At 34.3% G+C, this 19,119-nt stretch overlaps 1 protein-coding gene across 11 annotated transcripts; it reads right to left on the bottom strand.

Annotated features, from left to right (window-relative positions):
* Nucleotides 1–669: 669 nt before the first annotated feature.
* On the bottom strand, nt 670–14,399 carry LOC112003331 (tropinone reductase-like 1). Of its 11 annotated transcripts, none has more exons than XM_065774584.1 (7): nt 14,019–14,397; nt 11,901–12,148; nt 5,819–5,971; nt 5,310–5,428; nt 4,732–4,876; nt 2,236–2,269; nt 670–1,704 (listed from the first exon to the last, which is right to left on the bottom strand). In XM_065774584.1, the coding sequence occupies exons 5-7, from the start codon at nt 4,739–4,741 to the stop codon at nt 915–917; spliced, it is 834 nt and encodes a 277-aa protein (XP_065630656.1). In that variant the 5' UTR covers nt 4,742–4,876; nt 5,310–5,428; nt 5,819–5,971; nt 11,901–12,148; nt 14,019–14,397; the 3' UTR covers nt 670–914. The 11 variants fall into 11 exon arrangements, 8 of the variants coding, with proteins under 8 accessions (XP_065630656.1, XP_065630657.1, XP_023891284.1 ...); XM_065774585.1 differs by having other exon boundaries at nt 5,819–5,961; XM_024035516.2 differs by lacking the exon at nt 5,819–5,971 and adding an exon at nt 5,126–5,198.
* Between the last annotated feature and the right edge of the window lie 4,720 nt (nt 14,400–19,119).

The following is a 19,119-nucleotide window of genomic DNA, read 5'->3' as shown; positions in this document are numbered from 1 at the left end:
ATAACTTAATTACAATTAAATGATTGAATCAATTTTTAATTCAAACCACCCAAATCTGAATCAATTTTTAATTAGCTAATAACTTATTAGGAATTGCCCATTAATCCTCTTTTAGACCCTTTTTTTTTTTTAATTTTATTGAATCCTCCTCATCTTTTAGATTGAATTTGAGTTAAGTTAGATTCTTAATACTGGTAATTATTTTAAAAATGTTATATTCATTCTAAAAAGTCTAATACCACAACAAGTGGCACAACTTTAATTTGCCACAAGTTTCGGCACAACTTTTGCATGACTTGTGACAAAATTGTGTCATTTGTTGTGGTGCTAGACTTTTTGGAATCATATTCTAATAGATATTATTACGCTTACCAATTTCCAAAACAAAATTTTGGATATAGGGTATATCTATTACTGACTTTTTTTAAATAATTTTTGGGGGTGAAAATATGGATTTATTTATACATAATTAAAAGCTAGTATATCTGTCATGGAGCCATATCGGATATACGGCTAGTTACAAATTGGCCATATAGCACTCTCTAGGAGTACTTAGTTGAAATAAAATCCCATACATATTAGATAGTTGGATTATACAAAATTTTGGATAGCGGTTTTTCTAGTGTGCTCCTTGCTCTTTACGAGCACCAGCATCTGGGTTGTATGGTATAATAGAATATGTAAAGGTCACCTTTCATGATTTATTCCTCCAATTTTTGATGCACGGTTATTGGGTAGTCATAAAATCACATTTATTTTGGTTTTGATATGATACAATCACAAATTTATGTAGGATGATAACAGCAAAAATAGTTCCCAAAAAAAAAAAAAAAAAAAAAAGGGAAAAAGAAAAATCCTAACATCGTCACGAAATCAGCATTCAAAGGATAAATTTAGCTCCAAAAATAATATTTTTATGGAACAATTTTAAGAGCCTTCAACATGGTTGGATTGACCACACTGAACCCACCATCCACCACAAGGTTGAGCCCACTCACAAAATTAGACTCATCACTAGCCAAGTAGAGAGCAGCCCGTGCAATACCCTCTGGCTTAAGAACTTGCCCCTGCAGATTACCCATCTTAGTTGCTCTAACTTCTGCTGCTGCAACAACATCTTCATGAAGCCCCTTTGAATTCATGCCTGTCAGCACTGCATAAGGCGAAACACAATTCACTCTTATACCATACTGCCCAAGCTCAGATGCCAAGTTCTTGGCTAGACCCAATATTGCATATTTTGAAGCAGCATAAGAGTGAGTTGAAAGTCCTGCAATTGATGTACAAGCACTAGCAGTAAATAGTATGACACCCTTGCACTGGGGTACCATGACTCTTGCAGCATGTTTGGCTCCTAGGAAAGCACCACCCAAGTTAACCCCGACACATCGGTCAAGGTCAGCCTTTGTGGTATCCAAAATGCTCCCAAAGGGACGGTCTAAGACGCCTGCATTGTTGTACATGATGTCGAGCTTTCCATGTTTGGTAATGGTTGTGTCTACAAGATTGGTAACATCGTCTTCGTTCGATACATCACAGTGGATGTAGCAAACATCTTCACCTAGCTTATTGGCAATGGCTTGGCCAAGTTCATCCTGGATATCGGCTATCACAACTTTGGCACCTTGTTCATGGAATATGTGCACGGCACTTGCTCCAATCCCACTTGCACCTCCGGTGATAATTGCCACCTTGCCCTCCAACCTGAAATTCAAGGTCCAGCAATTGAATATTCAAATAAATTATAGGATTTAAGGGTTGGTTACTAATGCTTTACCAGTTAGAAAAAATGAGCTGATTCAAGTTGAGGGATTGAAAATGGTAGAGGAAAACCAAAAATCATTTTAGTAAAAGTAATAAAATTAACATGTCAATAAAGGATCTAACAGAAAGTATAATTTTAGATACAAATATATAATAGAATAGACTAAAATAATATACATGGCCAACCCTAACTAATTCGTTGAAAATTTATAGCCAACTCCAAAATTTTGCTTATAAAACAGTGGCTAGACACCTAAAAAAGGCAAAATAAAATCAAAATATACTGTTACTATTCTAAATATTTATTTTACCCCAAAAAAAAAAAATTAACGAAAAGTTTATGAAGGTAAATACAAACAGCCCAGCGGTGAACATCGAGGATGGGCATCAATTTTGCTTATTGCAGAAGCATTACTGCGTGATTGAAACCTCTATGTGTTGTAATTAAAGAATGGCATAAGCATTTATTACCTTTTGTAAGTACCATTCATCTTCACCACAAGCTCTGTGTCCAGAAGGAAATGGAGTAAAATGACGAATTAGGACTTAGAAGTGGTTCTGATGTTCCTTTATGTTTAGGCATTTATAGGGTGGAGATCACAATATTTCCAATAAAAATAATCACTTACAAATGTTAGTCAGAATATAAAACAAAACATAAACAAATTAATATGTAATGTGAATGCCTGAATGGTTCATGGTCAAGGACAAAATTATAAACTAACTGAATTTTAGGGCGTAACAAGTAGTATTATTATTATTCTTAAAAAAAAAAAAAAAAAAAAAAACAAACTACTACGTCAAAGACATGTAAAAAATTATTTGATATGATTCGTTCAAAAATGTTATTTTCTGGCGCAAGTTTGAACACAATTAGGTTTTTTTTTCTTTTTTTTTTGAGGAAATTGAACACAATTAGTTCATTACATATATAGGCAGACGAAAAAAAATAAAAAGAGATTCATAATAACCATTTTAAAGTCTTGGAAAAACTGTGTACAATTGTACGGTTGTGTGAAAGAGTATGTATATAACAATAATTAATCCTAGCGGAAAATACAATTCATTACAATAGACAAGTCCCAATTTGAGCTGTTTGAATGGTAATTGATTATCCAATTCTCAGCCACCATTGGATGAAATCGCAATCATGGACTAGCTATAGTCCAAGATCTACCACAACATGTTTGAATACCCAAATTAAGAATTATGAGAATTCATGGTAGTCTAAGAAGATCCCCAGATCTATTCAACGCCCAGCTTTACCAGGAGATAGAATTAACATTTTTTAAAAAAAAAAATTAACTAATGAGCAAAACTTTGAACTTCTTATGCTTTCTTCTTCTGGAAATTATAGTTTTCTCTTATCATACGTGTAACAGATAAGGGCTATTCTTTTCAAAAAAAAAAAAAAAAAAAAAAAAAAACAAAACAGATAAGGGCTATTAAAATGTTCTAGCTTAGACATTACTCTACCTTCCCTGGTTACTAACCAAAAGTTTCAACTAATGACTCTTTTGCCATTTGGAAATTATATTCTCCGCACTACAAAAAAAATGGCCTTAGGCCACGTTTGTAAAACGCGGCCTTAGGTGCAAAAAACGCGGCCATAGGCCCATTTGGTCTATGGCCGCGTTTTTTTAGGCCGCGTTTTCAAATGTAGCCTAATCCCCGTGACTATAGGCCAAAGGGGGTCTATGGCCACACTTTTCAAACGCGGCCTAAGAACGGGGTCTATGGCCGCACTTTTTAAACGCGGCCTAAGAAGGGGTCTATGGCCGCGTTTGAAAAGTGCGGCCATAGACCCCATTCTTAGGCCGCATTTGAAAAGTGCGGCCATAGACCCCCCTATAGCTGCGTTCAAAACATGGCTAAAACCCCTTTAATATTTTTTAAAATGTCTATAGCCACGTTTTAAAAACGCGGCTATAGTTTTTTTTTTCCCCTTTCCCTTTCTACAGCAGATGGTGAATACATTTACAAAATTTATTATATACACATAGGTCCAAATTACAGTGTAATAATTAATAGTATAATAGTAGCCCATAAATTGAAAGCTAGTGGTACCCCTTAGCAGCAAGCGATCATATATATCCTAGCAACCTCCTATGGCAATAAATCTGAGTTGTTAATCTGAAAAACATGAAAGAACAACATAAATGAGCTAAAAGCCCAATAAATACTAGTAATTCATACACTACCATCAGGTTCAGATATAACAAAATGTCACAGGTTTCATATGAAGCAAGAGACAAAATAGAATAACAATAGTTGATGAGTAATAAATGTGATTAGTATCATATAAACAATATAATAAGTAAATTTCTTAATTACTTTTTTTGTATATTAGTTTATATATTAGTTTATAAAACTTATGTAGTTAAACTTGTAATATTTCAAGCATCACTCTATTTGCTAACAAGTTAACGCACATCATTATTTTTCTTCACTATAACTATGTAATGATGAGATCCGGCCACTAGCTATAATCTCATGTGTAATTTTGCATTAGTTACTCAAAAGATGTAAAGGCTAAAAGTTGATGGCACCCTCATCAAAATAGTCCCCACTAGCTAATTTTGGAGTCAATTTCTCCCACTATGCAACCCATGCCTCTGCACCAAGAAAATTTAGAGTTGATTTCTAAATTAACTTCTTGTGTTACATTTAAGGAGTATATGCCATAGGTAAGATTTGTTATAAAATTTAGTCTCCTACTCCCATAATGTTAGTCTAATCACAGTAGACTATACTAGCAATGGTAAAAAAAAAGAGGTGGGAATTGTCTTTGGCTTTTCTCTTTTAAGTTTTTATGGCTTTTGATTTACTCCGCTAGAAAATACTTGCCAACAGTTGTAGTTAGAGACTAAACTAACACCTAAAACTATGATTAACTTTATAAATGTACATATAAAAATTCAAGTAAGATAAGAAAATTTAAAAATGATATGAGAATTTTCTATTTACCTCTATGCATACTGCCACTAGTACGGCAAAAGTGTAGCCAACCGTTATTCCGAAGAACCACCAATTGAAGAATGAGCTCTTGGCCTTCTTTTCCTCAAGCAAGTTGTTGTCAAATTGGACCGCTGCAAATGAGGCTTATGTCCACCTTTGCCCAAAAGAAAAGAAAAGAAAAGAAAAAAAAAAAAAAAAAACACAATACAATACAAAACCACAACAAAATCAAGTGTTAGAAACTCCATGTGGCAATTGAAAAGATTATTAATGTGTAATTTTAGTCCTATAATTTTGTTAATGATTTATATGACTCATTTAAATAATACACATGAAAACCTTGTTTTCTATGGTGCATTTGATGATCTATAATTTATGTATTTGCTACAAGTATCTCTCTTACTTGTAGCGTTATAAGCTCTGCCAGTGGCTTCACATAAAATCGTGAATTGGAAAACCCCAGGCACCCATACATACTGCCGAACATAGTTGACCATATAAAGTGAAAAAGAATGAATAAGAGAGTAAGTCTTGAAGTTATTAATGGGAGAATTAGAACATGAATTGTGCAACAAAAAAATACAAACCTGTTTGCAGTGAGCTTTAATGCTTGTTGCAGAATGTCTAGTTGCTGGACTTTGAGACTAGATTCAGTCCTCATCAATTGCTTCACCCTTTTCCTCCTTCCTACCAGATATTTCAGCAACTACAAAAATGCAAATGAGATAAATAATCTGCACCTACTATTTTAGATGATAAAAGGAAGCAAAGTACAGCACACTTCCACTCCATACTATATCAAAGTCCAATGCCACTACAAACAGTGAGCTTGGTTACAGTGTAACTGTTAATGAACTAGAATAAAGTCCCCTTGTTTTATTCAACTATTTACAAACGCAAATTCTTATAAATAAGCATTATGATAATTATTCAAGAATGTATCTTTAAAAAAGGATAAATCCATACTTGAAATCCAGAAAGTATCATATCTATCCACAATATGATACGGGATTTTTTTTTTCCACAATATCAATGACCGCATTTGGTACAGCAGAACATAAGTTCTTAAAAAGGGTCCCAAATACTCTTCACTTACCCTCCTGTTCACAGCATCAGAAGTTCACGATTTCCCTACTCATTTTCTTTACTTTAATAACTAAATTTCTCTGAAGAAAGGGCTTTTTTTCCTTTGGTGACCAACAGTTTTGCCCTTTTAGAATCATCTCCCATGCTAGCCTACTACATTTTCCTATGGCAATAAATTCTCCATATCATTACAAGCAAGAATTAAAAAATATTAAAAATTGTGTAGAGCACAAATATCTCACAAAGCAAACAATAAACACCTGATGTCAGAAGATGCAAGAGGAGAATTTGAAACAACAAAAGGGTAACAAATTTTCTAAGACTTTAATCAAAGAGAAAATTGAGGAAGAATGCAATCAGTCAAATGAGAGTATGGTTATCTTATCTCCATTTAAACAGATTACACAAAATTATTTATTTGACTAAAGAATATCACCAGATCAAAACTTATTTGAGAAGTAAAACAAACAAAAAACAACATAGTTTTTTTTTTTTTTTTTATTTGCACATTTTAAAACAACATAGTTAAAACAGTATTTTCTGGTACTCATTCTTAACTTGCACATTTTACAAAAAATCCTATTAGGTTAAGCATATTCAATCCAAACCCTAGACCCTAGTTTTTGAAGTATGGCAAATATCAATTCAAGCTAGTTTTGAACATTTTGAGATTTACTTCGAGCAAACTAAAATATAATAAAAAGACTCAAATTGATATAATAAATTCTTTTTTTTGATAAGTCAAATTGATATAATAAATTCTAATCAAACAAATAGCTAGTAATAGATTCAGGTGAAAGTGAGACACAAATGACAGTAATTTTATATCAACTACTAAAACTCATACTTATAAAAACAATTTAAAAATATCGTGTGTCTATCTTACTTAAAGAACCGAAGCACTATAATAATCAAGATTTTCTTAAGATGTCCTTAGGGGGAAAAAGGGGTGGAAACTCTGAATGGGACATGAGATGAGACCATAGCATGCAAACAACACAAAAGACAGAAAAAAAAAATATATATCAGTACATACACAAGCACACTGTGCTTTTTTTGATAATCAACTAAGCAAGCTCTGCTAAGTCCACAGGGTTGGTGTAATTTTATTACGACAGATACAACATGAGTTATGGGAATCATAGCCCACCAAATTACTTGGGTTACAGATATTTGCAAAATACAACAAAAGGACTTATAGCATCTAAAGTGTACTTCTCAAAAAAAAAAAAAAAAAAAAACTCACTAATTATCATAAGACAACAATCAATTGCATACAATGTAAGTCAAAAAGACAAAGTAAAATGCAAAAACCAAAATGGTTGAAGTTTAAGCATCACAAACCCCACAAACAAAAATGCCTGAACCAAAGAAAGAACATCGAGAGGGTATGGCATTGAATTGTGAGGAGGCTCCATTAGACATGGACATTAAGAAAGGTTGAAGGGTTGTGGTCTTGAACACTAATAACCTTCCTTTGGTTGGTGAAGTTGTGCTTGGAGCTGACCTTGTTAGGTTGGATGGGAGTGCTATGTGCTTCTGGATTTTCTTGTGACTCAGCATTGCTGGTGACTTATATTATTAGGGGTAGCGGCCGTCTTCAGGTTGTTGGTGTTGATGGACACAGGGTCTTGGAAACAATTGTTAAGGCAGTTAATTTGCACATTGTTAATATAGATCAGTGTTTCATAAAGGCACTCACTTGATGGAGATTTTTTTTTTTTTGAGATTCACAATTCTATTGGGAAAAGGGACAATTGTTTATCACTCACCTCACCGGCACTAACAGGGTTTGGTAAATGGAGGTTTGGACCCTAGTTAGTTTTGTACCATTCTTTTGTCACATTGAAACCAGCTACACACACTCCCTTTGTAATAAACTAGCTAGTTTAACAGTGGGGCCATCATGCATGGCTTGAATTAGATCACATAACTCCTTTGTAATAATTTAGCTCATTTATGTGTACTTTTGTGGGTCCTAGTATTAGCTGTGAATCACAAATGTTCAATTAAAGTCACTACCACCCAGTTGCCTTAAGACTTAAAGAGAATCAGAAATTGCCTATCTGCTCTTGTGCCATCAAAACTTTTAGGAAGACACAGATTATACATCATTGTTATCACATCCACGTGGAGACTGCTGTGTAAACCTTTTTGCATTTTTTGACTTAGCCCTCAATTATTATAAGGCGAAAAGCACATTTTAGTCCCTACATTTTAAGGCGATTTCCATTTTAGTCCCTATATTTTATTTTTACCGCTTTTAGTCCCTATCCTAAAAAACGGTTTTTATTTTGATCCCTGCCGTTACATCATAAACGGATATTGCTGACGTGACAAACGGTAAAAATAAATAATATTTTTTTAATGTCTACGTGGCTTAATTAATAATAAAAAAAAAATTTGGCATTAAAAAATGCCACGTCAGCATTTAAATTTAAAAAAATTAATTTATTAATTTTAACTAAATTAAAAAAATTAAAAATAGAATTAAAAACAAAAAATAGTATGAATTGAGATTTGAGTGTGCCTTGAACAAGAACAACAAGAACACAAACTCAGAAATTAATAAATAAATAAATAAATAAAACAATTTAGATCTATCTTCATCTTCAACAAGAACACTAAAGGCCACAAACCCAGATTTTAAATATAAGAACTAATGCCCAGATTTTCTACTATTTTCTTACCGTTTCTTGTCAACCAAACACAAAAACACAAACCGATCTCCAGCAAGAACACAAACACAAACCCAGCAGATCTCTCTTGTCAGCCAAACACAAAAACACAAATCGGTCTCTAGCAAGAACACAAACACAAACACAAACCCAGCAGTAGATCTCTCTTGTCAACCAAACACAAAAAAGAAAACACATACCCAAAAATCAGCAAGAAAACAAACACAAATACAAACACAAACCCATCAATCCATTTCTTCATCTTCAACAAGAACACTAAAGGCCACAAACCCAGATTTTAAATATAAGAACTAATGCCCAGATTTTCTACTATTTTCTTACCGTTTCTTGTCAACCAAACACAAAAACACAAACCGATCTCCAGCAAGAACACAAACACAAACCCAGCAGATCTCTCTTGTCAGCCAAACACAAAAACACAAATCGGTCTCTAGCAAGAACACAAACACAAACACAAACCCAGCAGTAGATCTCTCTTGTCAACCAAACACAAAAAAGAAAACACATACCCAAAAATCAGCAAGAAAACAAACACAAATACAAACACAAACCCATCAATCCATGTTCAGCAACAACCCAACAATCCAAACACAAAATCACAACGATCCGCGATTTGAAACCCAACGATCCAAAACTAAACTCAAACCAATGATCCAAAATCTTCAAACCCACCACATCCACATCCACATCCACAAGCTTTAACCTTCACCGATCTTCAAACCAATCACAACCATCCGATCTTCAACTTTTGTTTCACCGTGAGGAACCCAGGCCGAAGCTCCTCAAGCTTTAATCCTTCACCGTTGACCACCATAGCCACGAACGGCAGTGGGTCCTTTCTTCACCTTCTCCGTCACGAACTTGAACCCGTCCTTGATCGGCGGCGGGCTCGCTTTTGTAATCTCGCCGGACGAGTATACGGTCGGCGATGCAGGTGGGTTCCTCGGGCTAGTCAACGCGACGGGTTCACCGTCTGGGTTTTTGGCGGTCGAGTTCGATACCCTTATGGACGTTGAGTTCAAAGACATTAATGGAAACCACGTGGGGTTGGATCTGAACAGCATGGTCTCAACGCAGGTCTCAGATTTGGACGCCACGGATATCGATCTTAAGAGTGGTGATGCGGTTAACGCGTGGATCGAGTACGACAGGTCGTCTGGAGTGTTCAACAAAACGGTTTCGTACTCGAATTTGAAACCGAAGGAGCCTCTTCTGTCATTCAATCTGGACTTGGATCAGTATGTGAATGACTTAATGTATGTTGGGTTTTCAGGGTCGACTCAAGGGAGCACAGAGATTCACAGTATTCAGTGGTGGAGTTTTAGTTCTTCGTTTGATTCAAATTCTGGTTAATCCGATCTCAATTCATACGATTTTTTGTTTTTAATTTTGTTTTTAATTTTGTTTTTAATTAGTTATAATTAATAAATTAATTTTTTAATTTAGATGCTGACGTGACATTTTTTAATGCCAAATTTTTTTTTTTATTATTAATTAAGCTACGTAGACATTAAAAAAATATTATTTATTTTTACCGTTTGTCACGTCAGCAATATCCGTTTATGATGTAACGGCAGGGATCAAAATAAAAACCGTTTTTCAGGATAGGGACTAAAAGCGGTAAAAATAAAATGTAGGGACTAAAATGGAAATCGCCTTAAAATGTAGGGACTAAAATGTGCTTTTCGCCTTATTATAATAGAGTAGCTTAATGAAAGATTACACATTTCCTATCAAACTTAAAGTATCTGAGACTTGAAGCAATCAATAAAGCTCCACATTGGACTCATGTACACACAAATTATTGTAAATTATTTCAAGATATTTCAAGATATTTTGCTCAACTTTTAACTTTAGGTCAGTGTTGCATTTTAAGATGGTAGTGTACTACATAGCATTGAAACATACTAACCTACTTTCCTTCTCCCCTTTACTATTGGTTACTAAGAGCATTCTCATCAAAGAATGCAAATATTTTAGCATTTAACATCTTAAAACTCTACTTTATCTATTTTAACATACCACTTTACAATACACCCAATATCAAAAGTTTTATATTTTTTACCACTTCATTAAAATATTATTTCTTTATTATTTTTTATTCTCAATTTATCTCTTCCTCTGTGTATGTCTTCTCTCAAACCCACTGCCCACACCCACTGCCACTGCCACCACCGCCCACACACACTGCCATAGCCACCAAAATCACAAACAAAAACAAAAACAAACCCAAAATCATATCACAAACCCAAACCCAAAACCAAACCATAAACTCATACCCACCCACGATCAACCACCACCGGTCCACCACAAAAAACCATCATTTTCGTTGTCCTTTATGTTTGGTTTATGGTTGTAGACTTGTTAATATGGTTTATCTTTCCATTTAACTCTAGTCACCAAATAATTTGTATATGTCGTTGAGCTGAGAATAAAGTTTAAAAAATCCTAGCATAATCAATCCATATGACTAGAAAAGCTTTTGCAGACCCAACTCCTTATATCAATTATAAAACCACTACTTTAAACAGTTTGTCAAAAGCACTACAAAGTTGAAATAAGCACCTTTTAGAAACACACATATAGGTTTGGCAGTAAGCATGCCTCAATACAGTTGTGTTGCAAAGCACTAACTTGGACCACAAAAGAGAAGGGAGAAATAAAAAATCTAATGATCATCAACTTTAACTTGCAGCTGTGTTCTCAATCAAGGTTTTTGTTTTTATTTTTTATTTATATATTTTTTTAAAGAACTTTGATTGCAGACCAACACTGCTTCTAACTTTGGGTGCTTGGTCACAGAACACACTTGAATGCACTAGAACACACTTGGTATTTGTTAAGCTACATTCAAAGTAAGCAATAGAAACAAGATCTCACCAACCCCCTCTTTTATTTTCTTTTTTCTAAGGCAACTACAAAAAATTCATAAATCAAATTAAGCATATAGAAAACACTACTTGCTCTTACAAATTAAAATACATGTAACTTTTGCTTTCAAAAGAACAGGAAGTAATTTTCAAAGAACATCAACCAAAATCAAACCTCATGCCTTCAACACAGAATATAGAAAAAACATAATTACAAAAATAGGGAGAAGCAAATTGCACTTACCCTGTAGCACTGGAGGAAGCAGTATTGTGAATTGCAACGAGGGCATGCATAATATAATTCAATAAAAGTAAGCCATACAAACTTATGTCATGCATAAGGAGTGGTAACAGATAGTTTGTAGAGCATATGCATATAAAAATAGGATTTGTTTAACTTTAGCATATACTTCACTATTCATCAAAACTAATACCGATATGCTAATTGCATTTGAATAAGAAATTAAGCTATAACATTTATTATAAAGAAAGAAAAGAAGAGACAGTTTGGGGAGGAACATACACATGGCAAATTATCTGGGAAGGATGGTTCAATGGGGATGAGTTGGATGATTTATTAGAGGTGAGGATTGTCCTGTCCATGACTAAAAGCTTACTGAGACTTAGTACCAGTGAGACCAGTTGCTTGGTTTGGATGGTTCTCTCAATTTAGCTTTGAAATCCCTTAGAAACTGCAGTTGGTAGAGCAGAAGAGTCTCACAGGTCCAACTTTTAAGTTAGAATCCACCTGACTCAATTAATTGATTGTACCTAGAAAGAAAAGCACCAAGGGTTGGTGTGAGTGGCAAGACTAGTTTTTGTTTAAAAAAGTAAAAATCATTATTAATGACAATGTAAGCTAAAGAACATTAAAATCATCCCCAAAAAAAAAAAAAAAAAAAAAAAATTTGATGAATTTGACATAATGCAGTTTATAAGGGTTGGTGTGAGTGGCAAGACTAGTTTTTGTTTAAAAAAGTAAAAATCATTATTAATGACAATGTAAGCTAAAGAACATTAAAATCATCCCCAAAAAAAAAAAAAAAAAAAAAAATTTGATGAATTTGACATAATGCAGTTTACACCCTCTGCATCTCTACTAGCTGAATGTATGTGTATAATCTATATATTATATATGCTAGCCTCTTCACACAAGTGCATGTGTAGAGACTCTAAAAGAAAATTTAGAAGGTTCCAAATTTTGCAAATCATTGAATTTGTTAAAAGCATTAAAGATGATCATTGCAATAAAATAAAATAAAAAATAAAAAATGATAGAGATTGATTAAAAAAAAAATCTCTTTATTTATTTATTTTTGGCCTAGCCATACACAATCTCAGTTATGGACACAATGGAACAAAACATAGCAACAACTAACTAACTAAGAACACTGCAACCACATTTCAATAAGCTCTAGTATACAGAACAGAAATGGAATCTTCAGTAACATGACCTTTCTTTAGTAGCTACCTGGGCTTTTATTTTATCTCTCATATGAAGGACTACAGACTAGAGTCACTAGACAAAAATTTATTCAGATTTGACTTGTTCACCTTGGACAATTTTGTTTCTCATATGGCAGACTGTATAGTAGCTCCCCATGTCAGCTTACTAATAACAGCTTGTAGACTACTCCATACCTAATTGCACCTTCACCTCTCTCCATATACCAACAATATTCAATGGGGTACAACTAATTTTTTTTTGAAGTATATCTACAAAACTAACAGTCATAACTATTGCTCTCCACTCCCATATAGTTAATTACTCAACCTTTGATTAATTTGGAATTCCTCCATAAGAAGCACTAACCTCAAGACTTTAACAATCCTATATGACACCATTGAAAAATTACAAACACATATATATGGAAAAAAAAATGGTTTGAAAATTCAGAAAACCCAAAATAAGTTAACATTTAAAGATCAGCTAGCCATGAATGTTTATGTACCCAAAATAAGTTAACAATTTTATTTTATTTTTTGGCTAAGTAACAAAAGTTTTAATTCTCTATATTATTTTGTGGTTTTGTTATCTAAGTGTAAGACCATAGTTATGGTTGTATAGAGCAGTTGTAATGTTTGACCAAAAGTCCTTAGACTCATATCTGACCCTCAACTCAAACTACCAGTCTTGCATAAACCATATGATTGGTAGATGGTTGGCTTGTTGCAGACAAATTTTTAAACAACCCCTATTCACCTTCTCATCAGTTCCTAGTGCTAAAACAAAAATTACTATCAAATTTTACTAAACACAACTTTCAAATGGAGTGTAATTAGTCCTACATCAAAACCCAATACACGAAATTGAAAACCCAATACACAAAATTGAAAAACTACATATTAAAGAAAACCCAGTACAGAACATCAAAATTTTCCACAAAAAACTACATATTAAAGGCTCAGATCTCTACATATTAAAGAAAACCCAATACACAAAATTGAAAAACTAAAACAAAAAACGACATACCCCTTGGATCCTCAACCCAGACCATCAAAAATTACCAATCATAAACGAAACTTCAAAAAATTTAGGATCTTTTCAATAACCCCAAATCAGAATCAACAACAACATAAACAAACACACAGAAAGACCCAAATGCAAATTGAGAAAAAGGGAAAAGCTGAGAGAAAGTACCCGTAGAAGAGTGGAGAAAGATTGGCGATGGGTCTTGGGTAACAGATCGGCAATGGGGCATGGCCTGCGATGGCTGATTGAACGGATGGGTGAGGAGGAGGATGAATCGGGTCGGCGATGGAGCGTGATCTTCGGTGTGACTGTGAGGACGATGATGGACGATGAGGACGAGCATTAGCCTCGATGTGACTGCGATGGAGAGAACTGTGAAACAGCAGAGGGGTGTTAAGGAACAAAAAAAGAAAAGAAATTCCTGCCCAAAAAAATTAAATGGGAAACTCCTAATTTGGCTTAGGCCGCGTTTAAAACGCGGCCTTAGACCCATTCTATGGCCCTGTTTTTAAAACGAGGCTTTTGTTCTTGTATTTAAGCCCCGTTTTTTGTAGTGCCGGTTTATACTTGTACATTTTTCTGTTAGAATAAAAGTCTAACCCTGTATGTTTAGCTGAGAACAGATAAAAAGAGAGGAGATGAGAAGAAGTAAAGGGAAAGGAATGAAATAATTAAAAGGAATAGAATGAAATATATTTAAGCAAGAGAAAAGAATGAAAAAGAATGGAATAGTATGGAATTAACACTACAAAACACATGGGTCTATGGCCGCGTTTTTTTTTTTTAGTGACCTATAGCTGCGTTTTCAAAACGCGGCTATAAGTAAACCTATAGCCACGTTTATAAGTAGTTTTAGTAGCGTTAGAGAAAGTCTATAGCCACATTCATAAATGTGGCTATAGGTCTAGCCAAATATATATATATTTAAAGGAGGACCTATAGCCACGTTTAAAACATAGCTATAGGTTAAGTCTATAGCCACGTTTAAAATGCAACTATAGGTTAAGTCTATAGCCACGTTTCAAACGTGGCTATAGACTTACATAAAAAAAATTTAAAAAAAAAAAAAAAAAAAAAAAAAAAAAAGAAGACATTCTTAGGTTAAAACAATCCAAACAATCATATCAAGATATAATGCAGCGGAAAATAAATAACACAAGATATGATCACCCAGGAAACCACACGGTAAAAACCTGGGGAGGATTTGACCCACCGATCCTCAAGGCTAACCTGAATTCACTATGAAAGAATTGAAGTTCGTACAAAAGGACTACAAGCTCCCCGCTCGACTTCCTAATGCTACCCACCAGTAGAACTTCCTGACACGACCACGCGCAGGCTCCGAATCCACGGACTACTTCTTTCTTGAATTCTTCAATCAGCTACAAGCTCCCCGCTTGCTTTTCTTTTAAGTTCCAATGGTTGCAACAGTAATGATCTTCAAGATGTTGAAATAATCTCCACCATGAAAACCCTAAGTTTTGTGTAAAGGAAAGCTCCTCAAAGATCTCACACGAGATTCACACAAAACAGCAATGTATGAGCAACAATACAATATGGACAACCTTCAAAAACGTGGCTAGGGTTTTATTTATATACCTAGGGTAAAAACATAAAACCCTAAACGTTTAATGAAGTAGGGCTGAGTTGGAAATTCTGCAGAAAATTCAACCTGTGCGATTTTCGATCGATCGAGTCTATTCTTCGATCGATCGAGCCAGGCCGAGAGTCCCAAGTACTTCTGCAGCCACTCGATTCCAACTGTACAATATTTAAACCAACTTTGAGCAAGTCTAAATAAAACTAAATACAATGTTTTGATCATGGTTTGCCAACATTACAAATTAGAGTTCTAAATACATAAAATCCTAAGACCTTAGAACCTAACAGAGTTTTTGAGTGCTACAACCATGGAGAATTGGAGTATTCGAAGGAAGATTTTGCTACTGGCTTTGTGGTGAGATTGTATTTAATCCTTGAGATTTATTTATTGTATATCCAATTTATTGTGGACTCAAGTTTAGCATAAACTTGATAGTTGTAATCTCTATTTCATAGTGGATATTTTTCAGAGTTGCCCCGTGATTTTTCCCTCTATACTAGAGTGTTTTCCACGTAAGATTTAGTGTTCTTGTGTGATTGTGTTTATGTGGTGCTTGCTGGAAATTTTTTGTTTCCATAATATTGCTATTGCTTGGTAGTTATATATTTTAATTCACACATAGACATAGAGGGATTAGGATTTTTCCCTACAAGAGTGACATAAAGGGAATGTAATGAAATCATTTTATAATAATATTACTATTAGACCCCTATTTTAAAATAAATGATTGAATATATAGGGCTATTTTGGGAGTTTTAGTAAAAACTCCTCCTCATCTCCTCCTCTCCTCCTCTCCATTCCAAGCAAACCTTTAAAATAGAAAGGGTTTAGTAACTCAATTGATTTGCACTTTCTAGTATTTCCAATATATTGGCCTATGTCCAAAAGTTTATAATATGCCTTAAGTCCATGCCAATAAATGTACTATATAAGTAGCACTATATGAAGACATATAGAAATATATAAAGAGAGTAAGCTAGTAAGGTATTACTGTATTAGAAACTTATATTAGTTGTTGTAGAGACCATTTTTGTCGAAGGACCAATAGCTTGCTTGTAGTCCTTGGCTTAGAGTCCCGCATCGATTAGAAACCCCCCACTTTCTCACTTATAAGCCTGAGCTGAAGTGAGGAATGTACCATTAGCTTGTTTAACAAGCTAATGGTACACTCCTCACTTAAACAAGCTAATGGTACACTCCTCACTTCAGCTCAGGCTTATAAGTGAGAAAGTGGGGGGTTTCTAATCGATGCGGGACTCTAAGCCAAGGACTACAAGCAAGCTATTGGTAAACAAGCTATTGGTAAACAAGCTAATGGTACACTCCTCACTTCAGCTCAGGCTTATAAGTGAGAAAGTGGGGGGGTTTCTAATCGATGCGGGACTCTAAGCCAAGGACTACAAGCAAGCTATTGGTCCTTCGGCAAAAATGGTCTCTACAATAAAAGGCCCACATCGATTAGAAACCCCCTCACTTTCTCACTTATAGGCCTGAGCTGAAGTGAGGAGTGTACCATTAGTCTCTACAGATGTAATCAACTCCTACTTCTCTCTTGGCTAAAACAAATCATGAGGCATGTACAATAAGTCAAGCCCCAAGGTTTTACACTAGCAAATGTGAGATGCCAAAACTATAAAGCTTGCAAAAATGGCTCCCACAGTTTGAGGGAAATGGATGTTAGCTTCATGAAATAAGGGAAAGAAGGAGTAATGAGTTGAAGGAAAAAGGGACACCCCTATTTATGTAGTTAAGAACTCATAAATATGTTTTGTATACCTACTTAATGTAGCTTTAGGGTCTGTTTGATTAGAGTAAAAATAGAGATGATGGAAAATGGGAAAGAGAAAATAGGAGATATTTTAGGTGGGAAGGGTGTTTGGTTGGGGTGATTTTGAGGGAGAGAAAATGATGGGCTGGATTGTTTTCTCCTTAGGCCCACGACTTTTCAACACCCTCCCTCTCCCCCCACCCCCCCCCCCCCTCCTTACCCAAAAAAAATTGGAGAGAAAATGAGAAAGAGAAAAGGTTGGATGAAAATTACTCATCTACCCCTTCTCCTCCCCAAAACTAAAATCAACGTTGCCTTTTTTCTTTTTCTTTTTCTTTTTTTTTCTTTTTTTGTCTTTTCTTTTATGGGTTCTTTATTCAACGTTTAGCTTGCTTATTTTATTCCAAAATAATACCTTTTTGTTTTCCTTCATATAATAATTAAGTAATAAAAAAATTATGTAATAGGAGCATGAGAGTAAACTTATACAAATTCTATTTTCTATTTCTCTATTTTTCCACCCTCCAAACAAACACAAATGAGAGAAACTAAAATCTCTTCTATCTTCCCATTTTTCCATCCCCCCAACCAAATGGACCCTAAGGTCTCAAGATGCATAAGTGTTCAAGTGTTTCAAGTATGTGTGTATATTGTGTTTAATAGTCTAAAGTTAAATCTAATCTTCTTCCCCCACGCTTGGGTTTCTCCCTTATTTATAATGATGTTGGAGTCACTAAAAAACCTACTAAATGGGGGGAAAGTTAGAAACATCCACTTGGAATAAGCTTGGCTCATTATTAAGCAGTGTTCCTTCTTAAAATGAGGCATCATTACTACTCTATTTGAAAGTCAATAGTATGACTGGATGAAAAACTTGTAAACCACCTCCACAAGAGAAAAAAACCCTGGTTTGAAACTCAAACCGTTCAAAAAACCAAAAGAGAGAAAGGTTCAAAGTTTTTAAGGTCATATCAGAGTTCAATTAAGGTTGAATTGTGATATGTCATTTGATTTTTTAATAAATATAATTCATAAATTGTGCTTATATATAATAATTTTTCATGTCTAACCAACACGAGATTTGTGGCTTAATGGTTGACATACTAGATATGCATATTAGCCTAAAGATATCAAGTTTGAATCCTAGTGCTAACTACTTTCAGCATTTTTTTTTAAAACAAAATGTAAGCTAAACCAGCCCAAAAAACCAGCCTTTGGATTGGTTCCCTGGTTAACCTAGTCAAACTGCCCGATCCTATCTAAGCTTCACAACAATGGAAAAAAAAAACCCTCATTTGAATTTGTTGGAGCCAAAGGCTCCAATAATCCCTCATTAGTGCTATTTTGACCATTGATTTATGAAAGAAATTATGGTGATGGGTGGAGCCTCATTGCACAGAAGGTATATCATTGTTTTTTTTTTTTTTTTCTTAATGTTTGATGGGATTTTTATGGGTTATCTTACTTACTCATGAGTCATGACATCAAACATGGGTCCAATGATCTAACAAGTGTTCAAATTAAAGCTTATTAGCATTCCCATTGGCAATTGCAAATGAAAAATGTTGAGAAAAGTGCAATCAAGGCACAAAAAGGTGTTGACAATTGGACTTGTAAAATGCCAGAATTGCGAATTTTTTTGCAATTGTGCTACAATATCATCCTAAATGTAGAATAGCACTATAGCACAATTGTAAAAATTATAATATATTTTAATTGATAAAGTGGAAGAGAGATGGGGGAGAAGAAAGAGAGAGAGTTGTATTGGAATATATATTATTATTTTAGTAGGTAATATATATTATTTTAATGAGTAGAATAGGAAAATAAAAATTAGGATGTTGGGTGTGTTGTAAAATGATATAGTATAGTTGATAAAGTAACTTTTTAAGATGATA

This window comes from Quercus suber, unplaced genomic scaffold (assembly GCF_002906115.3).
Source record: "Quercus suber isolate HL8 unplaced genomic scaffold, Cork oak 2.0 scaffold_94, whole genome shotgun sequence".
In the NCBI taxonomy this organism is placed as follows: domain Eukaryota; kingdom Viridiplantae; phylum Streptophyta; class Magnoliopsida; order Fagales; family Fagaceae; genus Quercus; species Quercus suber.
The sequence above is the reverse complement of the archived record's forward strand: the minus strand, read 5'-3'. Positions and strand labels throughout refer to the sequence as shown.

Coding starts and splice junctions, on each gene's coding strand:
- LOC112003331 (XM_065774586.1), bottom strand. Junction 1,705..2,235: donor ATGAATGGTACTTACAAAAG/GTAATAAATGCT, acceptor CTTGAATTTCAG/GTTGGAGGGCAAGGTGGCAA.